Here is a 26,984-nt window from a genome sequence, read left to right on the forward strand (position 1 = left end):
AAATATATTTTCAGTAAATTCACCACAAAAAAATTACATTGTACTCCTAATTCAATAAAAATAAAAAATGGAAAAAAAAAAAAATCTATTGTGGGATGTTCATCACCACCTCAATATTACTCATCATTTTTCTCATCCTTTCCACCCATCCCGAACATATATTCACATGTTAAACAACTTTATTCAAGGCTTCAACCTATAAATCAAACTGGAAAAAAATGTTATACTCTTCAAACCACTCCATCCCCTTGCAGATTTTGTTGTGGAAACCGAATTTTATCACCCAATAGTCAGGAAAATTTACAATTTGTTTAAAAAGAACAGGAAAGTAATTCAATGGGCACACAATATATAGATGAAACATGGAGAGATGGGTGAATTTATAATTAAAGGATAGCCATTCGAGAAGGGCGTGCTGTTCCATGTAGGCAAAAAGGAGGGATTGGGCAGGGGCATTGGATCTTGGATAATTCAACACAATTTAAACTTCGGGTACAGGAAAATCTCAATAGATTCCATACAGGATGTTGTCGTGGCAGCACCCTGTTTTCCTACAATGAAATTCAACCAAGTGATGTTTCTATAACTTTTTTGTGAGATTTTCCTGTACTTGTAGTACAGTTGATTCAGCATCGCCAATTTCCTCTGTACATTGGGATGTGCTACTATTGAGCAATTGGCTTTTTTTTGAAAGTTCACATATTTGCCGATTTTCTTGTTATTTTCTACATAGCTAAAGTAGTATCACATTTATTTAGATGAACCATAGCCAAATCTCATATTTTCTCAGCCATGGCACTGAAAAGAATTCAACAGAAAAAATTGTGGTGAAACAATAATTTATTTTATTAAAATGTATATTAAAATCATAATTATGTAATTTTACTTAAGGTTATTTAAGTAAATAAGAAAAATACTAAAAATTGTGGTGCACTTGATAAAAATCGTAGTGGTGATATAATTACCATAAAGAAACAGTTGTGCAATTTATACATTTATTTATCAACAGATGATTTGAAGATATTTGATTAAGCCAAAATTTCGTCAATCAAATAAAAAATTCCTCTATTTTTTTATTTATTTTTTATTTTGTCATTAACCTGCAATTATTTTAGTGGTGAAGAGATTTTGATAATCAATTTATCGCATCTCATCGAATCGCAAAGTAATTTGGAAATGATAATATATGAAGAGCATTTTTCATAAATAAATAAGCCGACCCTTTATACAGCACACCTACTTTTAATCAACCAATGAGGAAAAGGCACGTTCATTTGTTATTATTCCCCTGCCCTAATTTTGTTTCTCTTTTAGACTTTTATACAAAGGCAATCATATGTGACTCTTAACAATCCCATTAGCAAGTCCACTGTCCACACAAATGCTAGTGGAATTCAAAATATCTTCTTCACTTCCCCAACCAACACTCCACCCACACATTTAGGTTCGTCCACTAGGATTTCTGTCTCTTTCAAAAGAATTTTTTGGAAGAAGTCACCTTAAGCCCCGTTTGGCCCTCATTTTATGAAAATGAAAATGGGTGAAATAATATATTTTTTTTAAATGATAGGTTGAGAAAGAAGGAAAAGTTTTCTATTTACGTGCAATATTATTTTATGAAAGATTATATGGTTGAAAATAAGAGAGGGGAAAATGAAATGTAATAGAATGTAAATTAATGGAGGCCAAAACGGGAGCTTAATTTAACGTTTTAAAAGTTCTTCTAATCAGATAAAAGTATTTTTAAAAAATTATCTCAAACGTGCTTAAACATGAATTTTAACTGTTCAAAAGCCTAACCAAACGATCCCTTAAAAAATCATAAATTCTTTCTTCTACTTCCACACATTTTCAAGTACCAAGTTTTTATTTTGATATTTTTCATTAAACTTTCACTTAAAATTTCCAATTCTATTGACCAAAGCGTGGAAAAAAAGAAAAAAAAATTAAATACATTCCACATAAGCAAATAATCGTCTCTTCTAATTGTGCCCGTTTATGACGCTGCCCAACCAGCTAATTGGATCCAAGTGGACTACAATCATGGAACGACAATGAAATTAAGGGTGTGTTTGTCACCCATTATTTGAAATTATGGAATAGTGATTGATGTTTAAATGTGTGATTAAAAAAAGAAAGAAAAGTTTTTTATTTATGTATAATATTATTTTAATAAAGAATGTGGTTAAAAATGAGTATCGTAGAAAAAAGATTAGAAAAGAATGAAAGAGAACGAATGACAAATAGGGGCTAAATAAAGAAAGTCTAATCGAAGGAGTCGAATCCACATATCCAAAGAAACAACGAAGATCCAAGAGGGAATAGGCTTGAGCACCTTAAAGCTAAAAGTAAAAGAGTGAAAATATAAATATGATGAAATAAAAGTGCAGAACATGTTAAAGACTATAGATTAAAACTACCCCACACCTTTTGCTCTGGAAAAAACCAAAAAATGAAAATCCCAAATAAACAGAAGATTGTGGAGGCATTAAAGAATTCCATGTAAAAGTAAAACCAGAAGTGAAGCACAAATCTTGGAGTAGATCTCCACAATGGAACTTAACAAACCAATACAAAAGAAAAAATGGTTCCTCCCATTAGTCTTTTCCCTCTTGATATCCTCTTTACTCATGATATTAACCCTTTTCTCTGATACCCCATTTCACAAAAAATCTACCAAAATCAAACCTCAACTTCCAGTTTTTGTAGAATCAAAGCTACATAAAACCCCAACACTGCCCAGTTCAAGAACTCCAAAACTGGCCTATTTGATCTCAGGATCAAGTGGGGATTTTGAGAGTCTAAAGAGGACGCTAAAAGCCCTTTATCATCCATTAAACCAGTACGTTTTGCACTTGGATCTTGAGGCACCACCCGAGGAGAGAATTGAGTTGGTGAATTTTGTGAAAAATGAGCAATTATTTGTGCAATTTGGGAATGTGAGGGTTGTGAAGAAGTCTAATTTGGTCACTTACAGAGGCCCCACTATGGTTAGTAATACACTTCATGCTGCTGCCATTTTGTTGAAGGAAGGTGGAGAGTGGGATTGGTTTATCAATTTGAGTGCTTCTGATTATCCTTTGGTGACTCAAGATGGTATATTTTTGATGAATCATATGCTTATTTTTCTATTGCTAGTTGGACAAACGCAGTATTTTAATGGATTTTATTTAGTTTCTTGGATCTTCAATTGTTTAAGTTGAAAATACACAAACTTCAGCTTATTTTGACACATGGGCAAGAAAAAAGTTACTTAAAAAGCAATTTTTACTCATTTTTTATGTTAACTCAACATGATTAATTGTTTGCTGCAGTTATTGGAATAATTAAGCAATGCTTCATTTGAACTATCTGATGTCTTGAGTTTGTGTTTTATTGTGTTGGAACAGATTTGCTTTATACTTTATCAACTATTCCAAGGGAACTTAATTTTCTTGAGCACACTAGTGACATTGGCTGGAAAGAGTATGTATTCCTTTCCCTCGTGTCGATTGTGAAATATTTTATTAGCTTCAAGGAATACGCATTATTGGACAACATTGGACAACACAATATATGAGATTTTAGTTTGTTTATTGTTCACATTATAAAAAAAAATGTGGTCCTGCAGTTTCCTTATAAAATATGTTTCAATTTGCTAGGTTTCAGAGAGCCACGCCCGTGATCATCGACCCGGGGCTTTATAGCCTGCAAAAATCCGATCTTTTTTGGATCACGGAGAAACGAATAAAACCTACAGCATTTAAGCTTTTCACAGGTTAGGATTATTGGATGAAGATAATATCTTGTAAATTTTAATCTTTTAAATTTTAGATTAGAGTTATTATGTATATCTTATAAATTTCAATCTTTTAGAAACATGGAATTTGGATGGAAATAATTAATTAAATGTATTTGATTGGTTCATTCTTCAACCTAGAAAATAATATACATCTTTTATTTGTAGGTAGATGAGAGAGAGGAGGGTAAATGAGAGAGATATAGAGAGTAAATTGTTTGGAAAATAAAATACACTCCTTCTAAAGAAAACATTTTCCTTGTTTTTGAGGAAAATATAGACACGTGACCAAAAGTAGGAAAATATTTTTCATGAAAAAATATCAATTAAACAGTACAAAAGTAAGAATTTGGACGAAAAGAAAGATATTTTCCAGGGAAAATATTGACAATCAAACGCACCCTTAGAGTTATCAATTTTCCATCTTTGTTATTTTTGAATCTTTTAATTTCGCCTATAAATACATGGAAATTGAATAAAATATACATCCAGGTCATAAAAACATTTTCTTCTTCTCATTTTCGTGTTAACCATTTTCACAAGTTTGATGCATCTTTAAGGGTAAACTCTGTTTTCACTGGTCTTTTGATGTATTTAACTACACATGATAATCAAGTCGCTGCACGTACGATAATTGTGGTGTAATCAATTAGATAATCGTGTAGAAATGTTGGTCCAACGTATTTTTCGTGATATTTTGAATATTGAAGATTGAGCAGTGTTTGAAACTTGGACAGGTTTGAGAACATTAGTCAAATTTAGTCCACGTATGGTTTTCTGTAGCTCTTTTTTGCATTCACGTACGTCTTTAATAATCAATATGCACTGTAATTTCTGTTTATGCACTGGAAACTCAAAGCTCTTCATAATTCTAAAATTTACTTCTCTACAAGTAAATTTCAGAGTTTGCAAGAGAAATTGTATTGAATGCTCAAATCAAATGTCTATGTTACTGAGAAATACTAAATAACTTTGGTCTCTTTTGCGTTTTCTACTCAGGCTCGGCTTGGATGATGCTTTCTCGACCCTTCATAGAGTTCTGTTTGTGGGGTTGGGACAACCTCCCGAGGACTGTGTTAATGTATTACGCCAATTTTCTTTCATCACCCGAAGGTTACTTTCACACGGTCATATGCAATGCTGAAGAATTTCGAAACACAACTGTGAACCACGACCTCCACTTCATCTCATGGGACAACCCTCCGAAGCAGCATCCACATTTCCTCACAGTCGATGATTATCAGAGAATGGTCGACAGCAATGCCCCGTTTGCAAGAAAATTTGGCAGGAATGGAGCTATTCTAGACAAGATCGATTCTGAACTTCTAGGACGCAAAGCTGATGGGTATGTTCCAGGTAGTTGGTTTGATGGACACGGCCAGGACACGAATGGATCTTCTGCGTATTATGCTCTTCCGAATATAACTGCACTTAGACCAGGTTATGGTGCTCAAAGGCTTAAAAATCTTATCAAAAGTTTGATCTTTGACAAAGATTTCCATGCAAAGCATTGTCTTTAGCACTTTAGATGATAATGTTGTCACTTTGAAGTAGCATAGAAGATTTACTTATAATACATTAAATCTGGGAATACAGATCCAAAGTTGTTTAACATAGTATTGGAACAAATAAGTATTGTTGCCACTTATTTATAAAAATTGTGTAATTTTCTTCCTTTACTAAAAAATAAGGTCTGCATATGGCTTGGCATGTTGAATGTAAATTATGGTTCTCAATTATAACGCCAATTATTCGATTTTACTTTCAGATCAATCATGGTTCTGTCTAATTCAATTACGTACTTTGCGTTGGAAAATTGGTTTAATTAGTTGGTTTGGCAAACTTTTGACCATTATTTAAGTGGGTTTTGTAAGTTGGATAAAAGATTTTTTTGGCCGAGCGTAATCTAATCCATGAGTAGATTGATGTATGTATATATTTTCTCAAAATCAATTAAGGGTGAATGAAAAATTAAGGAAAAAACATATCACTTGAAGTAGAAATAAATTGGAAATAAGAATTGATGAAAAATTGAAAAGTCCCAATCCATACAGGAAAACTAGAAAAATAAAAATCACTTTATATTGCTCAAGTTTGGGCCCTAAGAGTACTAATGGTCTTTGAAGGGGAGATAACCTACATACTAATAAATTGAGTCAAAGCCCACAAGTACGCCATCAACCGCCCAGCTCGACACTGGCTCGAGTCGTGGGATTGGACCAAGTTGGTATATATACTTTCGGTAAAATAATATTTGAATTATATTATTAATTTCCTCGAATTTTTCTGTAAGTGACACGTGACATCTTCTAGAAACTGGTGATTGACTATTAAAATTGTCTGTCCAAATGGGCTGGATTTGTTCAAGACACAACTTTTCGGCTGTTGGGTCTCTTGGACACAACATTTCAACTTCTATAAATAGGTCCACGTATCCCGAGTTTTATTCATTCCAAAAATCTTTCATGATTTTCTCCCCTGCAAAATATAATCCTTTCGGCCTGTATTATTCTATATTGTGCATTTCAATTCTGAATATTAATTTCATGCATTTTGGCCCTCCAATTTAGAGAGATCAAAACATTAGTAGGCACGCCGAATTGTGTAATTTGGAGTGCTACTATTATAAGCCGAGATCACGCATTTTGACTCCATTTCGATGAAAAGCCCTTTCCAGATGGAATGGTGCATCTCTCTCTTGAAAGCTCGCTCTAACGGTAGGATAGTAGTGAATAGGGGGCTTAGCCCGCCCACCTACCAATCAAAGAGGCCGAGAGTAAGCATAAGCTTTTCCAGCTTTCCTTTAGTCGTTTCGCCAGAGTGGCAGCACGTAGCTGGAAGTCAAAAAGCCCATACTACCTATTTAACCCTTCGCTTTGAGGAATCGTAGATCGAAAAGCGCCTTCTAAAGCACCCCATTCATCCAAAAGAGAAGGGAAGGGACCGAAAGAGTCAATTTTTTCAAATAGAAAACATTTTAAGATAAGAAAGCAGCTTGCTCCATAGCAGGTTCTTGTAGACATAGTTGGTCTTTTTATGAAGAAATAAGTGCAAGTAAATACAGGGTCAATGAACTATTTCATTTGCTTCTTCTTTCCGAAAACCTTGACAGCCTTTTTCTTTGATTGATTTAATTTAAGAATTTCACAACTAGAAGATTCAATGTCTAGCTTCCATCCAAATGCATTGTCTTGCTCCCTGGTAGTAGCTCAATCCGTATGTAATACGTATCCCCCTCTGAGTGTAGGGAGGCCTCCTCACCCTGTTCTTCCTGCAGGGGGTTCTCCATATCTTGGGTGACTAGTATCGAAAAATTGTTTATATAAATTATTGCATGGTAAAATCGATATTTTTTCTCAACGATCTTAAGACAATAATTTGTTTATATAAATTATTGCACGGCATGGTAAAATCGATATAAAATCTATTAATTTATATTCTAAAATTTTGATTATGACAAGTAATACTACATCTATTGTACCCTTTAAAAATGCTCAAGGGAAAAAATCAAAAAAATTGATGAGAGTGGATTTTAAGAGATGAAACAGAAAATGCGATTTTATCTCAAAAATCTGAAGTTGGCGAAATTCTTGAATAAACATGCTCCAAACATCGAGGAGAAAGAAACAAATCCTAAAAAACGAACAATATTTAATGCATGGAGTCATAGTGACTTTTTTGTGCAGGAACTATATCCTTAATTGCATTAACTACATACTATACAGTGTATACAGTTCAGTCAAGACTGCTAAATTATTGTAAGAATCATTGGAAAGAAGTACAAAATGGAAGATGTCGGTTGAAGAAATTCGTTGTAGGCAAATTCTTGGACTTCAAAATGGTAGATTCTAAAACAGTGATTGTTGGATTTTGATACCCAATAAATTTTGGGCGATAATGTTAAACAATGTTAATTTATATCGACAACTTAATGATGACTCGACTCGAAAACAACTTGGAGCCACTAGAAGCAGCTTAATTAAGTTAATGTTGCTTGTGGATGGCCCAAGTTATTGGTTGGTAGTGATATATTAATAGCCCAATTACTTGGTTATTTATGGTTTGGCCCATTTGTTGACCGAAATTAATCCATTATATATACATTACATTCCCAGCATGGTTTCGTGTGTGTGTCTGCGTAATGGATAGAAAATGTGGGGGCAACCATCTTGGAGGAAAAATCAACCATTGCTACCTCTATTATTTTCTTCCTTCGTGGGTGTATCTAATCACCACAAAAGTCTGTCTTTTGTGGGGGCAAACTTGTGGCAACTGAGTGTAGGAGTTGTGGGTTAGAGTCGAGCTCGGTTGGTAAGTTATCACTAAGCCCAGATTAAGATTTCTCGAAGATTTCCACGTCAAATTGTATCAAAGCTTGTGTTTTTAAGAAATCTGTGATTTTTTTAGATGAAAAACCGATTACAAATGGTCCAAAACGAAGCTGAAAAATCAGACAGAAATTTGGACAGTTTTACAATTTTTTGGCCAGACCTATAAATCTCTTTTTCGGGCAAACGACTAACCAATGGGAGAAACGGACACCACTGGTAGACTCAACAAGTAGAGGGACAGTAGAGGTGGTGCGCATGATTGTCAGCGGCGACACGTGGTTGTCAACTCCATCGTCGACGTATGAGCTGGATTCCATCGACAACATCACAGACAGAATGTTGTTGATGACAAGACGGACCTTGCGGTGTTGTTGGATTTCAATTTAGAACAATACGATGAAAGTTGGACGATTTTGCCCTCAGACGTTCAGGTGCTGTTTTGTGTTATCGTGGTTGCTTAAGGCTTTTGGGTGGATAATAGTAGTCCTAAATTGGTGAATTCACAAATCTCAATATTTACGAATCTTCAGACGTGGTCCGCTCGGTAGTATGTTCTTTGCCTTTTATTATTGCAGTTAAAAACTATTGTGTGGGATAATTATTTATTTTTTACATTAAAAGTCATCATGTGGGGTAATATTAGGATTGGGGTTACCATAAAGGAAAATCAATGTCTGTTGCTAGGCCTAAGAATTACTTGTTAATTATTTGCCTTAAATTCTTTTTGAGTTTGTTGCTAATCGTTTATACACTATTAGAATTACACGTGACCTTATAAAAGTTTGTTAAACTATTCTATATAAATTATGTTTGTACTTTGCTTGTGGTCATTATTTAGTATGGATGACATATATAGGTTTAATGCAAGTGCGAAAAGTAAGATGTATTTAATTGCAGTAAATTTTGGACATAGTAAAATAAACTATCCTAGGAATGATAAGGAAATAATGAGAGAGTTGAAGCAAATGTTTTTACCAGGTCGAGTTATGACTCTAGTGAGGTTTATTGAGAGTAAACCTAATTACTGAATGTACATCTATGTGTAATCCTTTTTTACATATGTATGATTGCTTCATTCTGTTGCGTTGATATATTATACTTTCAGTTTACTTGTGTGCATAACTACATGAGTTGGAGTGATCTTATTACCGTGTAATGTATTTGCATGCATAGTGGGTTGAGATCTGTGGCGTACTTCTTTTGCTCTTTGAGTAGTGTGAGAGAACGTGGTAGTGAGAAGAAAGAGTGGTAAGAATTTTTTCCTTTATTTTTGTGAACCTGTGTGATTTTTAAGATTATATGAGGAGAAATACGTAGGTTATCTTCTTCCTCTTTGTAAACCTTTTTTGTGAGTGTAGTGAAGTAACAAACTCTTTCTTCTATTTGTGAGTGACACCTCATCTTTTCCTTTGTGGATTTTTTGAACATTGGTGATTGAAGTAACCTTGTGGTGCCTGGGTCAATTTAAACTGAGATCTAACCTTTGTGGTCACTGAAAAGTGTTGTTTTGTCATAATGGGTTTGTGATGCATTAGCAGTAAGTAGGGATGTCAACGAGTCGAGTTGAGTCGAGCCGGCTCACGAGCCAAAACTCGAGACTCGGGCACGGCTCGAGTAAAACATAACAGGCTTTTTTCAAGCCCGAGCTTAGCCGAGCAAAAGCTTGGCCAAAAAAATACGGCTCGGGCCTTTACGAGCCGAGCGGGTTCGATTTTTTTTTTTGTTTTTTTCTTGACAATTTTTATCTAATTTTTAATGACATTTTTCCAAAAAAAAAAAAAAATCACTTTTCATAAAGTTCATGTTTCATCCCAATTTTTTAAGATTTATTTTTATTTAAATTCATTTTTAACCATATATTTACGGGATCAACTTCTAATCACAGATTTTATCAACTTTTATAAAAATTTACTAAAATTTTAATTTTTAACCAAACCAAATAGGAGTAAATTATATTCTCAAAAATCTACTTCAATCAAACTCTCTCGATATAGTTTAATATTTTTAAAATGTTTAACCGCGTTACAAATCTAACTTAAGTTTAAAGAATTTAAAAATTACATCATTTATACGAATTACAAATTAAATAAAAATTACACCTTACAAAATTACGTAATTTATACGAATAACAAATTAAATAAAAGTTACAAGTTACAACCCTCCTCATTTTTTGGGGTTTGGGATCGACTATTACAAGTTACAACCCTCCTCATTTTTTGGGGTTTGGGATCGACTACAATCAACGTAAGTGGAGTTAAAATTGTACACAAATAAAATATTTCGTATATAATTTTTCTTGAAACAAATAAATTTAAAAATTACATTTTTTAAAGAAAAATAATTAATTTAAAAACTTACAACATTCTATGTTTGAATCTGCTGCAACTCTTCAGATATTATACTGTCAGCATGTTCTTGAATACCTAATTCCGCACATTTCCAATCCTTCAAGCATATTAAAGCCTTCAATCAATCTTCTTTTAGTTTTGATCGTTTGTATGATAAAATTCGATCACCTAAACTGAATGTAGCTTTCAATGCTACCGTAGACATCGAAGATATTAGTAAATCACGTGCAATTTTTGATACAATTGGATATTGCCTTTTGTTACACCTTCACCAATTTAGAAGATTAAATTCCTATAATTCTTTTAGTTGTAACACACTACGGACATTCACGTATATATACCTAGCAACTCAGAAGGAATTTCAATATTTATATCACCGATATTGATCGTTCTAGATATTGATGAACTAGAACTAGAACTAAATGAAGGAATGCTTGTATTGCTTTCCAAATAATTTCATAAATTACCCGAATTTGTTGAAATAATTTTTGAAAAAAAAAACATTGGAAAGTAGAACTACCCTGACCTACCTTTTCAGCATAATAATTATACATTTCACATAAAAGAGATTCTATATGCACATGTGATAATTCTACATTCAAATAATTTGATATCCCTTTTACAGTGGCTTTTGTGACAATTAAATTAAGTCGAGGGTCCATTACTGAAATTTAAAGAAATAAAGAGAGCAACTCTTCCCAATATTTACGAAATTTTAACTCCATAGAACAGACTACATCAGAAAAAATAACAAATTCCTATATTTGTGAAATGTAGAAAAAAATTGTAAAACAAGTGAAGATGTAGGGTAATAAATACTGCTACATTCCTTTGTAGCATCGAAAAAAGGTTGTAAGAATTTTTTCACGTAAAATGCAATAGACCATTTTCAATCTTCCAAATTATGTTCGGGTCAGAGTGTATGCCTACCATTATAATATAGTGAAATCACTTTATCGTAATTTTCACATGAATGTAACATAAGACATGTAGAGTTCCATCTATGTATTACATCAATGACAAATGATTTCTCTTGTAATCCACACTTTGCACACAAACCGTTAAATACTTGCTTTCTTGATGGTGACACAGTAATAAAATTTATTATTTGTCTAATTTTATCTAAAGGTGAACTTATATGTTCTAATCCAACTTTTACAATCAAATTGATAATATGACATACACAACGTTGATGAAAAAGTAAATTTTCAAATATGGGGTTGAATCAGTAATAAATCTTTCAACAACTTTATTCACCGCAGCATTATCAAAAGTAAAATTTCGAACCATATCTTGTATACCATATTCATGTATGATATCTTTTAAAACCATGTATATGTTAGTGGCATTATAGGGAAAATCTACACATCTGAATGCAATAATCTTTATATGTAAAAGTCACAAGTGATCAATATAATGAGTCGTAACAGTAATATAACATTTTCTATTACCATCGGTCCATAAATCAGAGGTAAACAATATAACACTATTAAAACTTTTTAGACATTCAATAGCAATTTATTTTCTTTTGTTATATAATTTTATAGTATCTTAACGAAGGGTATTTCTACAATAAGAAGAATACTTGGGTTGGAGATATTTATGCACGAGCCGGATAAAGTGTTCAGAGTTTATCATCGTAAGCGACATCTCTACTGCAGCCACATATGTAGCCTTTTTTCACGAAATCTTTCCTGTGAATATACAAAGGTGGAAAGAGTAGAACCAGAACCGCCAAACACTAGTTCGGTTTGTTTCTAGTCGAGATTGATTGGTTTCATTTTGCAACTCCTTAATACGTGTCTATTCAAATACGTTGTGCTCGAGCTGGGCTTCCAACTAAGTTTTTTGTCACAATAATTACAAAATAATTTCTAAATATCTACTCCATTTGGAACACCAAATTTTTTATGTGTTATATGTTGCCAACAATCCAATGATTCTTTTTTCGACCTTTTAGTTTCGAGTACTTCTTCCTCTTCAATATTTTTCAAATCAATTGGAACATTTTGACATGCATCGTAGTCAGATGGAGTATCCAAGCTACCACCAAACTGATTAACCTCATCACTAATAAAATTCATTAATAACTAGTAAAGTAAAAAAAATACAGAATATTAAACTTTAGAGTGAAAGAAATTAAATATGTTATATGAGAAGTGAGATTGTGATAACGAAGAAATTAAAATTGAAACTTGAATGATTGTAATACAGTAATAATGCAAATTAAAATCGATAATAAATTGATTTGAAAATTCAAAATTTACCCCGTGTTTATAGACAACAAAATCTACCTTGTTTTTCAAATTTATTAGGGGAGGGGCCGAAAGTAAAGCCGCAAAAGGCAGCGTTCTATGGGGCAGTCCGTGACAACGACGGCTATAAAGATGTCTTTTAAAGATAGCTTTATAGCTGCCTTAAGTTGTCTTGGCAGCTATACCTGCTGCCTCTATTTTATTTTATTTTTTTAGTTTTCAAACTTTTTTTTTTCAAACTTTTAATTTTTTTTCTTTAATTAGGCTCAGGCCAAGCCGGAATTGTCACGGGCTTGCTCGGGCTCGGGCCCGATGCCTCATTTTCGAGCTCAGCCCGAGCCTCCGCTCAATTTCTTCCAGCCACAAGCTAGGCCGGCTCGGGCTTTTTTTGAGCCAGGCCGCCCTAGCCATCAAGCCATTTTGACACCCCTAACAGTAAGTGTAAGGATGTTTATTGGTGAGGTGGAGTATAGATACTTGAATGTGCATACTAATATGCACCGAAGATGTGGAGTGTAACATTTGGATTACAACTTGAGAGGTGATTAAATGTTGGAATCATTTATCTGCGAAGAGACCGTCAGGTGGAATGTGAGACTTTTAGTACTCTGTTAAGTGGAGACATTTTATCCACTTAGGTTTGGAGAAAGGATGTGGTGACAGGGGATTATCCCGTGAACTTAGGATCTATTATGATTTACCAATTAGATATGAAATGAGCATGATGGACAATAAGAGGAGATATGTGTTCTCCAGGTATGAGCAATATGGAATGGGATAGGATAGTATGGTGAAAACGTTTTGTGGGGTCATTTATACTTTTGTTGTATATGTGTTGGTCGCCTGTTGATTAACTTGGCGTTAATCTATTGTTCTGTGTGAACGTGTTTTGAAAATATCTGTGTTATCCTATGTTATATCTTCATTGCATGTTTATTTACTCTTGATGGTTCACTGTGATTATCTGCTTCTACTTGAGTATCTGTTTGTGACTTTAGCCCCAGTGAGTATATGAATTAGGTATGCTATGTGTTTCGAGTCTGAAATACAAGATAAGATCTGTGATCCCAATTTTGTTGGTTACTTTGAGTATACAAGTACTAACCGTGGGTTTTGATTGCTTGTACGTCTATTGGACATCAATGTGGAGATTTGTTGGGTTTTTTGGTACCCAATAAATCCAAATGATAATTTAAAACAGTTGGCAGATAATTTATCAACACCATAGACTTGGCTCATCTCGAAAATGTCCTATACTTTTGGATGACCCAAGTTTTAGTTAGTGTTTAGCTTTGGGTTATTAGTTGGATGGTAATATGTATGGTAACCCATTTATTGTTAAGTTAGGTTCTTTTGGTTGTTGGGCCACTTACTACTTGGTTTTGGCCCAGTTGGAGAACGAATATTTGGTCCAAATAGGTAATCTAATATCCAACATATATATCCATCTCCGGTAGCCATGTTGTGGGGTGTATGTGTTGTGCAAGAGAGAAAATGAGAAGAAGGTGAGAGGAAGGGCAGCTGACTTGGGAGAGAATTAAGAGAGATTTTCACCATTGTTCATTCTTCTTCTTCTTACTCTTGCTAGTACCACCACCATCTATTCTCCTTCGTGGAGTTTGAGAAAACATGGAGCAGCCAAAGTGGAGGTTTGGTTATGGGTCGAGCTTTGGTACTTTTGTGTTTTTTTGGTTGTTTTCTGATCATGAATTTAAAGATTTCTCGAAAATTCTTGTGTCAATAATGAATCAAGTCCAAGAGCTACAAGTCATCTTGCATGAGATACATGTAGAAGGTATGAAGTTCAGTAAGTCATTTACGATCGTTGCAATTATCGAGAAATTATCACAAATGTGGAAAGATTTCAAGAGCCACCTGAAACATAAATACAAGAAAATGGGACCTGAAGATCTGGTTGTAAAATCAAGAATTGAGGTAGATAATTAAAATTCTTAGAAGAAATCCGGAAAGCTGCAAATGGAGGCTAAAATCAATTTGGTGGAACCAAATATTAGATAGAAAATGAAGCACTTGAGTAATGGTAAGCAAAAGAGCAAGGCCAAGAAATTCAAAGGAGATTGCTATAACTATGAAAAGCTAGGTCACATCGCCGACGAAAATAGCAAAACAAAAAAGACCAAGTATATTTGACTAAGTAAGATAAATTTATCTAAAGGAGTGTCAGAACTAATGGTCTCTGCTATTTTATTTGAAGCAAACACGGTAGACAATCCAAGAGAATGGTTCTAGACAATGGTACTACTCGTCACGTTTGTGCTGATAAGGAGATATTTTCATCTTACACTCGTATCAATGGATGACAACTATTCATAGGTAACTCGACAACAAAAATATTGTTAGTCTAGGGAAGTAGTGTTGAAGATGACATCAGGCAAAGAAGTAATCCTTATCGACGTGCTGCATGTTCTCCAATATTCACAAGAACTTGTATTTTGTTAAGCAAAAATGGGTTTAGGATAGTATATGAGTCTAACAAGTTCGTACTCACCAAAAATGGCATGTTGTGGACAAGAGGGTGCTTAGCCAATGGGCTATTCAAAATGAATGTAATGCCTATACTTTGTGATGGCATGATAGATATTAATATTAATAAAAATAAATCTATCATGCATGTACTTTTTTATATTAATAAAAATAAATCTTTTGCTTGCTTAATTGATTCTTCTAACTTATGGCATAATAGATTATGACATGTTAATATTAATACTTTACGTAAATTAATAAGTTTAGATTTATTACCTTCTTTTTCATTTGATCAAAATCATCCGTACGAAACTTGTGTAGAGACTAAATTAGCCAAAATATTGTTTCTTTCTGTCGAAAGGAATTTGAATCATTTAGAATTAATTCACAGTGATATTTGTTACTTAAGTTTGTGCAAACTAGATGAGGTAAAAAATATTTTATTATTTTCATAGATGATTGCATTAAATACTGATATATCTATTTGCTAAAAAATAAAGATGAGGTCTTAGAAGTATCTAAGCTGTACAAAAATGAGATTGAGAATCGACTTAACTAATGAATAAAAGTGGTTCGCAATGACAGCACCCTTTGAAGAATTTTGTTCAGACTCTGGGATTATTCATCAAGCTACAGCTTCGTATTTACCTCAGTGGAATGACATTGCTGAACTCAAAAATTGTACTCTTAAAGAGATGATAAAAGCTATATTGATTAGTTCTGGTTTATCTTAGAATTTGTAGGAGAATCAATTATCTCAGCTAACCATATTTTAAATAAATTACCGCACAAAAGTAGGAACGAAAATCCTTATGAGTTATGGAAATGTCATAAACCTCCCTACAAATACTCAAAAGTGTAGGGTGTTTAATTAAGGTAGAAGTACTAAAACCTAAACAAGTTAAAATATAGCAAAAAACCATTGATAATATATTCATTGGATATGCTAATAACAGTAATGTTCATCGGTTCCTAGCACATAAGTCTAACATCCCGAATGTACATGTAATTACTATTATTGAATTTAGGAATGTTGTATTTTTTGAGGATATTTTTCCTTATAAGGATAGGAAAAAAATAAGTTCGCAAAAACGAACTTACGATATAATATAATTGATAATCATCAAAGTGATAAAGAACCAAGACATGGTAAAAGGACCAAAACAGCTACATCATTTGGTCCAAACTTTTTAGCTTATTTATTAGAAAATGGACATAGGACATTCAATAGAGCAATCTCAAGTCTAGAAACTCTACCATGGAAAGAGGCTATCAATAGTGAAATTGGTTTTATCATGCAAGATCATACATGGGAGTTGGAAGATCTCCCACATGGTAACAAACAGTTAGGTTGTAAATAGATTTTCAAAAGGAAATTAAAGATCGATGGATCAATTGATAAATATAATCCAGATTGATAGCTAAATGACTCAAGCAAAAATAAGATATTATTATTATTATTATTATTATTATTATACATACTCACTTGTAACAATGATAACGTTTATTAGAGTATTAATTGTAATCGTAGCATTACATAATTTAGACATCCATCAGATGACGTTAAAATAGCTTTCTTAAATGGCAAGCTAGAACAAGAAATTTATATGGAACAACCTGAGAGATTCATTTCTCCTGGACAGGAGAAAAAGGTATGTAGACTCGTAAAGTTGCTATACAAACTAAATTAAGTGTCAAAACAATGGCATGCAAAATTCGACAAAACTATGTTGTCAAATGAATTTAAGATTAATGAACGTGATAAATGTATTTATATTGAAACCACACTTAGTACATATGTAATTGTATGTCTATATGTTGATGACATGTTAATTATGGGTAGTAATTGTGAAATCATAACAACTACCAAGAAAATATTGATAAAATATTTTAACATGAAAGATATGAATATTATAGATGTAATATAAGGAATTAAAATCCTTAAGACATCTGAAGGACTTGTTCTATTTCAATCTCACTATACTGAGGCTGTACTTAAAAAGTTCATATATATGATGAAAGTCTAGTTAAAACTCCAGTAGACTTAAGTTTACATTTGTCCAAACATGTATGCGAAACCGTATCTTAGTTGGAGTACTCTCGGATAATATGTAGCCTAATGTATATTTCACACTACACTCATCCGGATATTGTACATGCAGTGAACAAGTTTAGTAGATTTACAAGTAACACAAATAATGATCACTGGAAGACCTTGACAAGGATACTGAGATATCTACGATACACTTCAAATATTAGATTACATTATACTAGATGTCCAGCTGCATTAGAACGATACAATGATACTAATTGAATATCAGATACAAAAGACTTAAAAATCCATTAGTGGTTATGTTTTTACCATTGGTGGTGTGGCCGTATCTTGGAAGTTTTTTAAACAAACATGTATAGCTCAATTCATGATGGAATCTGAGTTCATAACTTTAGATAAATCAGGAGAGGAAACAGAATGTCTTTTGTAATTTTTTAGAGGATATTCCATGTTTACCTAAACTTGTGCCTACAAGTAGTATGCATTGTGATAGTTAGTAGGCTATCGGTAGAGCACAAAAGTAGTATGTATAATGGTAAGTCTCGACATATCCATCGAAGACATAATACAATTAAGCACTTCATCTCGAACGGTGTTATTTCTATAGACTGTGTAAAATCTAGAAAAAATCTCATGAATCCGCTTGCGAAGAGATTAAATATACTGCCTATCAAGGGAAATGTGTTTAAAACCTACTACCTAAGGATTTTTTGTAACGGCAGCCTAACCTTACTGGCTGGAGATCTCAAGATCTTGGTTCATTGGATACCTAAGTTATGAAGATTCAAAAATCCCCTCTGAGTTAATTCCTACTCATTTTTATGATAAGAAAAGTTCTATACGCAGAAAGTTTTAGGTTAAGTTATACTTTTAATGATTCCCATGTCTTGAACTATCCAATTGGGGTGGTATGACAAGTACTCTTAATATGAGATCACCTATATAAGTGTGAAGTGGGGCCGCTTCCATGAGAATGCTTCAAAGGCTTGAATTTTCTAAAGCACTTATGAAATTCAAGAGTTGTTCAATGACAAAAGAAACACAATATTGAACTCAAAAATGTTAGGGAGGTTATTGTGTTGATACTATTGTCATGGTTTACACTAACGGCTGATAGTTCAACACATCATGTTCACTAACTAACCATGTAAATCTGATAATATTCTACTATGGAAGATTCAAACCCCGTAAGGTACCTATCTTGATGCAATAACTTTTTGCCTGATCTCTCTATAGGGTCTGAATCATCTATTACATTAATTTCCATTCATATGAGATATTGTTGGAAAATTGATTTAATTAGTTGGTTTGATCAACTTTTGATCAATTATTTAAGTGGGTCATATTAGTTGAATAAAAGATTTATTTGGCCGAATGTATTCTGATTCATGAGCAAATTGATGTATGTATTTATTTTCTCAAAATCAATTTAGAGCAAATGAGAAATTAAGATCAAAAGATGAAATAAAGTGGGAATAAAAATTTGTGCAAAATTGGATAGTGTCGATTCCACGTAGAAAGACTAGAAGAATAAAAATCACTTTATTTTACTCAAATTTGGAATTTGAATTTGGGCCCAAGGGATACCAATAATTTTTGAAGGGGAGGGGACCTACATGTTAGTAGGTTGAACCAAAGCCCCCACATGCACACCACTATCCGTCAGATCGGTCGGCTCGGCTCGGCATGAGCATGGGTTAGGGTTTATAGGTCACAGGTTGTGGGCCAAATTAGTATATTTATTTTTGATAAAATAATATTTGAATTATATTTTTTATTAAATTAAAATAATATATTTGAATTATATTATTTATTTTCTCAAATTTTTGTGTGTGCAATGCGTGGTTTATTCTAGAAGCTAACGATTGACTATTAAAATGTATGTTCAAATGGGTTGTGTCTGTTCAAGATACAACATTTTGGCTGTTAAATAGGTCCCCATATCTCGGATTTTATTCATTCCGAAAATCTTTCGTAATGTTCTCTCTTGCAAAATATAATCCTTCTGTCTTGCATTATTCTATATTGTGCATTTCAATCCCAAATATTAATTTTGTGCATTTTAGTCCTCCAATTTTAGAGAGATCAAAATATTAATATGTTCGTCAACTCTTGTAATTTAGAGTGCTACTATTACAAGTCCAAATCGTTGTATCTTGGGAGATGAGTACATTAGACCATTAACACCAGTATGAGGTATGATTGTCTAAAGAGAAAGAGTCGAACTCTTGTCTCGACCATTATTATTTTATTTATTCCGTTTATTTTGTAAGTCCAAATTCTACCCAATTGATTAGATATATTATTGCATGATAAAATTGATATATTTTCTCAACACTTTGTCGAGATAAAGGGATGCATAAATCGATCAAAAACTATATGCGTACTTACTTGACTCTTTTAATGGATTTTGGAGATTTTACGCGTAAATTTCGACATTATAATACGTAAATCTGAATTTGTTTATTTTAATTTACCAGATATGAATGGATATTATAAAAAGTAATTAGATTTTTTTATACGTTTTCAGTATGCACCTCTTGATTGATTGGAGGTAAAAAATTATCCTATTCATTTCTAATTTTCAAAAAATTATAGCAGTGACCCGAATGAAACTAACAATAAATTTTTCATATTCGATTAATTCTCTAACAAATACCATTATTTTGGTTTAATGTCTTCCAAATCGTTCCTGCAAGAGATCTGCAATATTGATAATAGTGACAATATTGATGTTAGTGACGACATTGATGCTATTAACTATATCGATCGTAACTTTGATGTGGAGCTAAAGGCCTTTCAAGAGGACCATATAATTCTTCAAATACGATCAATTGAATTTGGAACCATCTAATGCTCTAGACCAACATATTTTCCTAGAAAACTCATACGGCTCCTACCTTATGTGCATAAGGAGAATAATATATGAAATCAAAATATTCAAATAAGTACCATACAAAAATTTTATCTCTCTCTCTCTCTCTCTCTCTCTCTCTTCTCTACAAAAAATTCAATATAAGAGAATGATGCCACGTTTATTTCAAAAGTAGTGCCACATTAGTAAAGTAGAAGATGTACAAAATTTCATTTTCAATGCAAGCTGATAAATATTCCATCAACTTGATGTGGCATAAAAAGAAATAGACATCGCATCTAAATTTAGGTGCTCTATTAGATGGAGCAATATCAAAATTAGTATTTCATTTCAAGAAATTTCCCATATAGATTCAATTTTGATTTTATTATTATTTTAAGAAAATAAATGACACTCAAATAGCAATCCATAGAATAAAATTGGAGACTAATTTTCGACTTGAGTTGTCAATTTATCAGATATGAATGTAACGTAAATTGAACATTTTCAACTTCTGTAATACCTAATTCGCAATTCATAGTATGCACAATGCTCATTAAAGAAAATAAGAGCATGAACACTATATTCAAAGAAAATAAAATTGCCCACAATTTTTTTATCTTGAAGTTTTAAAAGAAGAAGTTCAATAAATTGATTACATGAAAATAAGCATGAAAAAATTATTTTTTTCTAAGAGAAATCCTCGAGTTATTAAATTTTCCTAAAATTCTAAACAATCTACTAAAATTAAAGATGGGCATAAATATTTTAATTGAATCTATTGTACTCTGAAAATACGAAACTCTTTTAAGAATTTTGGCCCGACAATTAGATTTTCATAGATTTTAGTGGATTTTGAGATCGAACCATAATTTATTTTGCCCTTGTTTGAACCCCACATTTGGATCAAATTCTCTTCGAATAGTGTTTGTTGGAGAACACGTAAAATTATTTTGTAGAAGAATGTATGGTTAAAAATAAGTTTTGAAAAATAGGAACCAAACATAGACTTTATAATATTTTTAAAAATTCATATTCAAGTTATTCATAACAAGTGATCCTGGTAAAATTGACCTCAAATATCTTATATTCTACTTCAATACGCACCTAAATATCAATAATATATCTACATAAAATACAAGGAAATCATCTATTTTATTATTAGTTTTTCGTTAATTTCAAATCATTTTCAATCTATCATATGCAAATTTTATATTCTGTTGTATATTATGTATAAATTAATTAACCGCAAAAATTTTATGTTGGTTAAGCTTAAAATGTGCTTAATAAAATCACTTATATAAGTATGATATGAATTTAGATTATTAATTGAAAACCACGTGCTTTGTCAAATTTTAATTAAAATATTGTACACAGTGATTTCACTTTCTTTGACGGAACATCTTCAACTTATATTTATTGGATTTTGGCTAAGATTTTTAACTATTATCTATTTTGATTCTCTCTCTCGCTATTGGTTCTGCATCTGAAAGTCATATCAAGTCAAACTTCTTTAATTACTAGTGACGGAACGGGCGTTGCACTTGCAGTGCGTAATGTAGTATAAGGGTCTGTTTGAGCCACATTATTTCAAAAAAATGCATTCTTAAATAATAATTTGACATCATTTTAAACACACATTTTTCAATAAAATAATATTACACGCAAATCAAAAACTTTTCCTTATTTTTTAACCACACACTTCTCATCAATACACTGTTCAAGAATGCATTATTACCAAAATAATGTGGCTCAAACACACTCTAAGTAATAATGTTAAAATTCGCTCATGTAGTATCTTATAAAATAATGCAATTCATTTTATGTTATTTAAAATCAAATTAAATAAATACAACATATTAAACCCCAAATGAAGCCGCGAAGTTAAATAAAAGCCAGTCTGTGTAAATCAAAAGATGGAAAAAAAACCCTCAAACACATTAAATCCCACCTCAGTAAATCGAAAGTACAAAAGATAAAAATTCATACTCAATGACTGCCCATTGAAATCAAAAGTGTGTACAACAAGCATTTCCTATATATGTACATAAGAAGCCACGAAATCAGACAAAAGCCAACCTATGTAAATCGAAAGAGGAAAAATATCCCACTCTAACAAATTGAAACCACAAAAGATAAACTGACCCTGGAAACCAAAAGTCTACATAGCAAGCATTTAATATATTGAAGTTTAATATACAAACCCAACATAAAAATAACAAAGAATATTTAACCAATGAAATCGAACAAGCCAATGCAAATCGAACTCTGAAATCTTGCAAAAAGTAGCCACAAAATCTGACAATATGTTTAAACCGAGTAATAGCTCATAAATAACACCAATTTCATAGTTTCTCTTATTTTCACACATTCCAGATTTAAAGAAATAAAATACAAATTGCAATACAAATGAAGAGTTAATAAATTGATTACCATATTCACTGTGAGGTTGTTTTAGTAACTTGGAGGAGCGATAGAGAGTGTGTTTTTGTAGTAGTCCTAGACCTAGTGCTCCAGAATCTAACAAAAATTCAAGGGAAAACTCATAGAGATCAACTTTTAAAAGAGAAATGTACAGATAAAGTGAAAATTGAGTACATGAAGCTACCATCGGTGTCATCCCTTTAAATACCAAAAATCTAACATGAGAGTGAACGAAGACATTGATAGAAACAAACGACGAATTACCAAGTGAATTAAATGGCCAAGAACAAATTTGTCTTCCTTCAATAACTTATGCTATATGAATACATGAAGAACAAATATGCAGTATGACAAATGTAGCATTTCAGTGATGGTGAACTAATACCAAGTTAACTAAACAGCCAAGAACGAAATTACCAACTTTCATCAACTCATACTAAACAGGGGTGATTTATTTATTTATTTTTTCAAAAAAGAGGTAAAAAGAAAAATCTACAGTAGAAGAAGCATACCACCTCATCATCATGTTTTCCTGATGTTCACCGAAAATATCCTCAGTGTGTTCCATCTTCTTAACGTTGTTCATAAACAATTTCCTGTGGAGCAAATAGAAGGATTACCAAGAGTGTCTCGGTATAGTGACACAAAATTAGCAAAATTTCAAAATAAAATGGAACAAAAAGAATGAGCAAATAATAAGCAAGGACTATTTTACATTGTTCTCTATTGTGGTCAAATTTTACAGAGAGAAATAATACAATTTTTCCTCAAATTTCAGTCTGCTCCACAGCCAAATAATAATTCTCCACCGCATAATTCCTTTGTTTTCCAAACCGTGAAAAAGATTAAGCCAGTAAACTGGGTATTTTGCTTGTTTGAGGGAGACAATGATATCTTCTTTGTTTTGAGCTTAGTGCAAGTTGCATATAAAAATAAACTCAAACACAAGCTCTAACTCAAACTTGGTGACCCTTCCTTCCCATGCTATACTAAACTCGACGATGGCTCCATATTGGTAAAATACCCTTGGGGATTTCTTAACGCTATGAGCTACATAGGAGAGAGAAAGAAAGGAACTTCTTGCAAGAGTTCGGACTTCAGTTCTAGCCTTAGAAGAAAGCAAGCGCAGGGATTCACTTGATCGGATGGAGCCGACCAATGCGCGTCTTTTAGAGCAGTGCAGTTTTAGGAACCGCCAATGTGAGTCTTTTAGAACAGTGCAGTTTTAGGAACTTTCATAAAGTTACAGTGTAGATAGGGATAGTAATTAAATATTTAAGCCAATAAGAAATTTACCTCAATTGTAAATAAGCCCCAGGCTTTCCATGTAAATAGCGAGAGCAGGTGACCTTATATAGGGTGGATCAAAAATTATGGTTCAGTGAGGGCGAAACAGAAAATGGGCTAAAATAAATTGTAAAACAAACCAAATAAATAAATAAATAAATTGAAGATTTAAATTTAAAAAAGTCCAATTGAAAAACTTTGAAAATTCAGTAAGGGTGACCTACCCCGCTCGGCCCTTGATGGGTCTGCCCGTGGCCTTATTTGAATTGAACCCCAGGCTCGAGTAGTTGAGGCTAAGCTAGGGGCTCAAATTAGTGAAAGGACTGCAGAATTGTGTTATAACGAGTCGAAAGTGTGACTATTAGAGGAAAATTTTACTGTTAGCTATTAAAAATGATATCTTTATTGTGATTTGATATATGTGTCATTTTTCAGTATGCGGTTTTATATTATGGGTGACAGGCAAGAGGAAAATGTGTGTTATTTCGCTGCAGTTTTGCATGTGTACAAAGACTATATCAGTATCTTCATAATCTAGTTGGTGGATTTATGTGTATGATACAGGAGGCGTTGCAATTACCAGTAAAAATGAACTGGAGACAATAAACAAGGAGGATCTTATGGTAGTTCCATCACAGTTGTGGCAGGCAATGATTTTCGGCTCATGTCACGGAATGGACTGGAGCAAGAGGCCTGGATCATTGGAAATTTCCAGGGTTATTGATGATTTCAATGATAAAGAGGTTACTAACACAAATAAATTTATTGTAGTTCACGGTGTAGGTTGAAAATTTTACCTCATTCATTGCCACTGTTGAGAATAAGTGCCTTATATTTTGTTTAATTATACTACCTCCATATAAATTGACACTGTCGACTTTTAAGGACAAATCCTTATAAGTATTACCAAACAAGTGCAGCATGCAACCTATGAATATAGTATGAAAAAAGAGTTCCGAACACAAAAAAAAAAAAATAAATAAATAAATAAAATAAAATAAAATAAAAATTACAATTAAACACTAACTTTCAACAAATGCTTCAATAATGTAGCAACTCGCTTTATGTTAACATCATTTTTTCATTGCCCCCAGCATGAGCCCTATGAACAATTCCTCCTACATATTATATACATCCGCAAAACAAAACATGTTCAGCCATATGCAAATTGGATTCATAGGGAAAAAAAAAGAACTACTCCTCCTACGAATTATATACATCTGCAAAACAAAACATGTTCAGCCATATGCAAATTGGATTCGTAGGGGAAAAAAGCATAAAAGATGGTGATTCTGACCAGGATGGAACTTCATATTATTCAATATGAGCAATTTCGTAAACATAATATCAGAGAGAGAGAGAGAGAAGACTTGCACAGAGAGGTTTTATACTTTAAAAAGTCTGGCTATTATATTATCATAATGGGTAAAACAACAGCCAGGAAAACCATTTGAATAGTTTATCGAGCACAACCCTCAATAAATTTGCTGAAGACAAAATTAAACAACAATATTTTGTCCTACTCAAAGAGCCTAATCTTTTAGATAAGGTAGTTCAACGTTATAGCAAAATAGGCAAAGGCATTTTTTCTTGCCACCACAAAAATTGTGCAAATGCCACTGATGAAAAAATTAACCTGGCATGCACACGAGGCAGCAAGTTGAAGACTAAATTTAATAAATAAGAGTCTCCTATCATAGAACTTAAGCTTTTGATGAGCTGGTTCATTCAACAACATTCTATCCTCACAGTGGCAAATCAAGGTTAACAATCACAAAAGGAAAGATGTAAATCAAAATGTAGTATCATCTACAAACCTAGCTGGATAGAATGCAGTTTAAGATTTCCATGCATGTATAGAGTAGACATTTTGTGTTTATGATTCAATGAATCAAAATAAAAGATGCCCTGATTAAGAAACACATCGAAAAAGTTAGAAAACTTTGCTGACCTTCGAAGGACTAATGGCAACTGGTAACAAGTGTTTTGAGTATTATATGGATCAAATGTGTTATAATATTATATGGATCAAATGTGTTATAATATTTTCTTCATGCTTAGATAGTCTATTCGGATTTTGCTTGTTTTCTAATTCATTAATTCTTTGTAATTTACATTCACTTTGACTTCTAATGTGAATTTCTCTCACTAAAGTGGATTCGTTGATAATCATCTACTGTCATTACGTTTCTTTGTGGAAGCTTTAAAACAAAGATGAGTTTGCTACTTATCTTCCCTTTTCTCAATTGATGAAACTGTGGAGAACATTGATATATTTTGTATTTAAAGAACCCAAATAAACTAAACCAACAGCGTGCTTACGTATATACGTCAAAGAACGCTTACCATTATTTTAACCATATTAATACAACAAAAATTCAAAGAATGCTAGAATTGCAAAAGCTAACCTTGCTAATTTTCGTCCCCATCTGCTCCTACGTGCATAGTTCTTAAAGGCCAGTGGAGGTGCGACGATGGGCAAACCTCTGGTCGTCGGAATCTGCTGGTTGCGTATCTGAAGGCAGCGAGGTACCACTGGTTGGGGAAGAGAGCCGAGTTCCCAGGGGTTGGTGTACGTGTGATGGCGAGGTGGCGACGAGTGGGGAAGAGAGTCGCGTTCTTAGGGGCCGAAGTAGGCGTGACGGCGACGACTGCTGCGGGGAGGAAAACCGTTGATTTTTTTTTTCTCTCCACTGCGATGTCTCTCAAAAAGGATGATTCTAGAAACCAAAAAGACAGTACCGGCGATTGGGGAAGAGAGTCAAGTTCTTAGGGACCGGCATAGGTACGACGTTGAGGATTGCTGTGGGGAGGAAAACCGTCGATTTTTTTTTTCTCTCTACTACAATATCTCTCGTGACGATTCTAGAAACCAAAAGACAAAATGGTATTACTAATGCCTTCCCGCCCAATACACGAAAGGCTCAGCCGACCAACAATGAGCCGCTAAAAAATTCGTGTGGTGGTTTAGTGGAAAAATCTGGCTTTTGAGCCAACCATTTAAATTTGGCTTGCAGTCCCCTCTTTTACCTATGGTGGCTTGTTAGCTGGAAACATCTGGTTTCTGAGCCGGCCAATGAATTGTGGCTTGTGAACAGTGCCATCGCATTGCCTCTTTTAATTTTATATATATATATATATATATATATATATATAAAATGATGTACACT

The 26,984-nt window shown here is 33.0% G+C and overlaps 1 protein-coding gene and 1 long non-coding RNA gene across 4 annotated transcripts; one reads left to right on the forward strand and one right to left on the reverse strand.

Annotated features, from left to right (window-relative positions):
* Positions 1–2,394: 2,394 nt before the first annotated feature.
* On the forward strand, positions 2,395–5,501 carry LOC111407955 (beta-glucuronosyltransferase GlcAT14B-like). Its single transcript, XM_023037682.1, has 4 exons — positions 2,395–3,096; positions 3,390–3,465; positions 3,642–3,757; positions 4,778–5,501. The coding sequence occupies exons 1-4, from the start codon at positions 2,553–2,555 to the stop codon at positions 5,296–5,298; spliced, it is 1,257 nt and encodes a 418-aa protein (XP_022893450.1). The 5' UTR covers positions 2,395–2,552; the 3' UTR covers positions 5,299–5,501.
* A 16,569-nt stretch (positions 5,502–22,070) lies between these two features.
* LOC111407956 lies at positions 22,071–26,662 on the reverse strand. 3 transcript variants are annotated; one of them, XR_002705247.1, is made up of 7 exons: positions 26,223–26,662; positions 24,842–24,932; positions 24,612–24,742; positions 24,395–24,507; positions 24,039–24,137; positions 23,824–23,876; positions 22,071–23,123 (listed from the first exon to the last, which is right to left on the reverse strand). It is a non-coding gene; the product is annotated as an uncharacterized LOC111407956 (long non-coding RNA). The 3 variants fall into 3 exon arrangements; XR_002705249.1 differs by lacking the exon at positions 24,039–24,137; XR_002705248.1 differs by lacking the exons at positions 23,824–23,876; positions 24,039–24,137.
* Between the last annotated feature and the right edge of the window lie 322 nt (positions 26,663–26,984).

This window comes from Olea europaea, chromosome 13, assembly GCF_002742605.1.
Source record: "Olea europaea var. sylvestris chromosome 13, O_europaea_v1, whole genome shotgun sequence".
In the NCBI taxonomy this organism is placed as follows: domain Eukaryota; kingdom Viridiplantae; phylum Streptophyta; class Magnoliopsida; order Lamiales; family Oleaceae; genus Olea; species Olea europaea.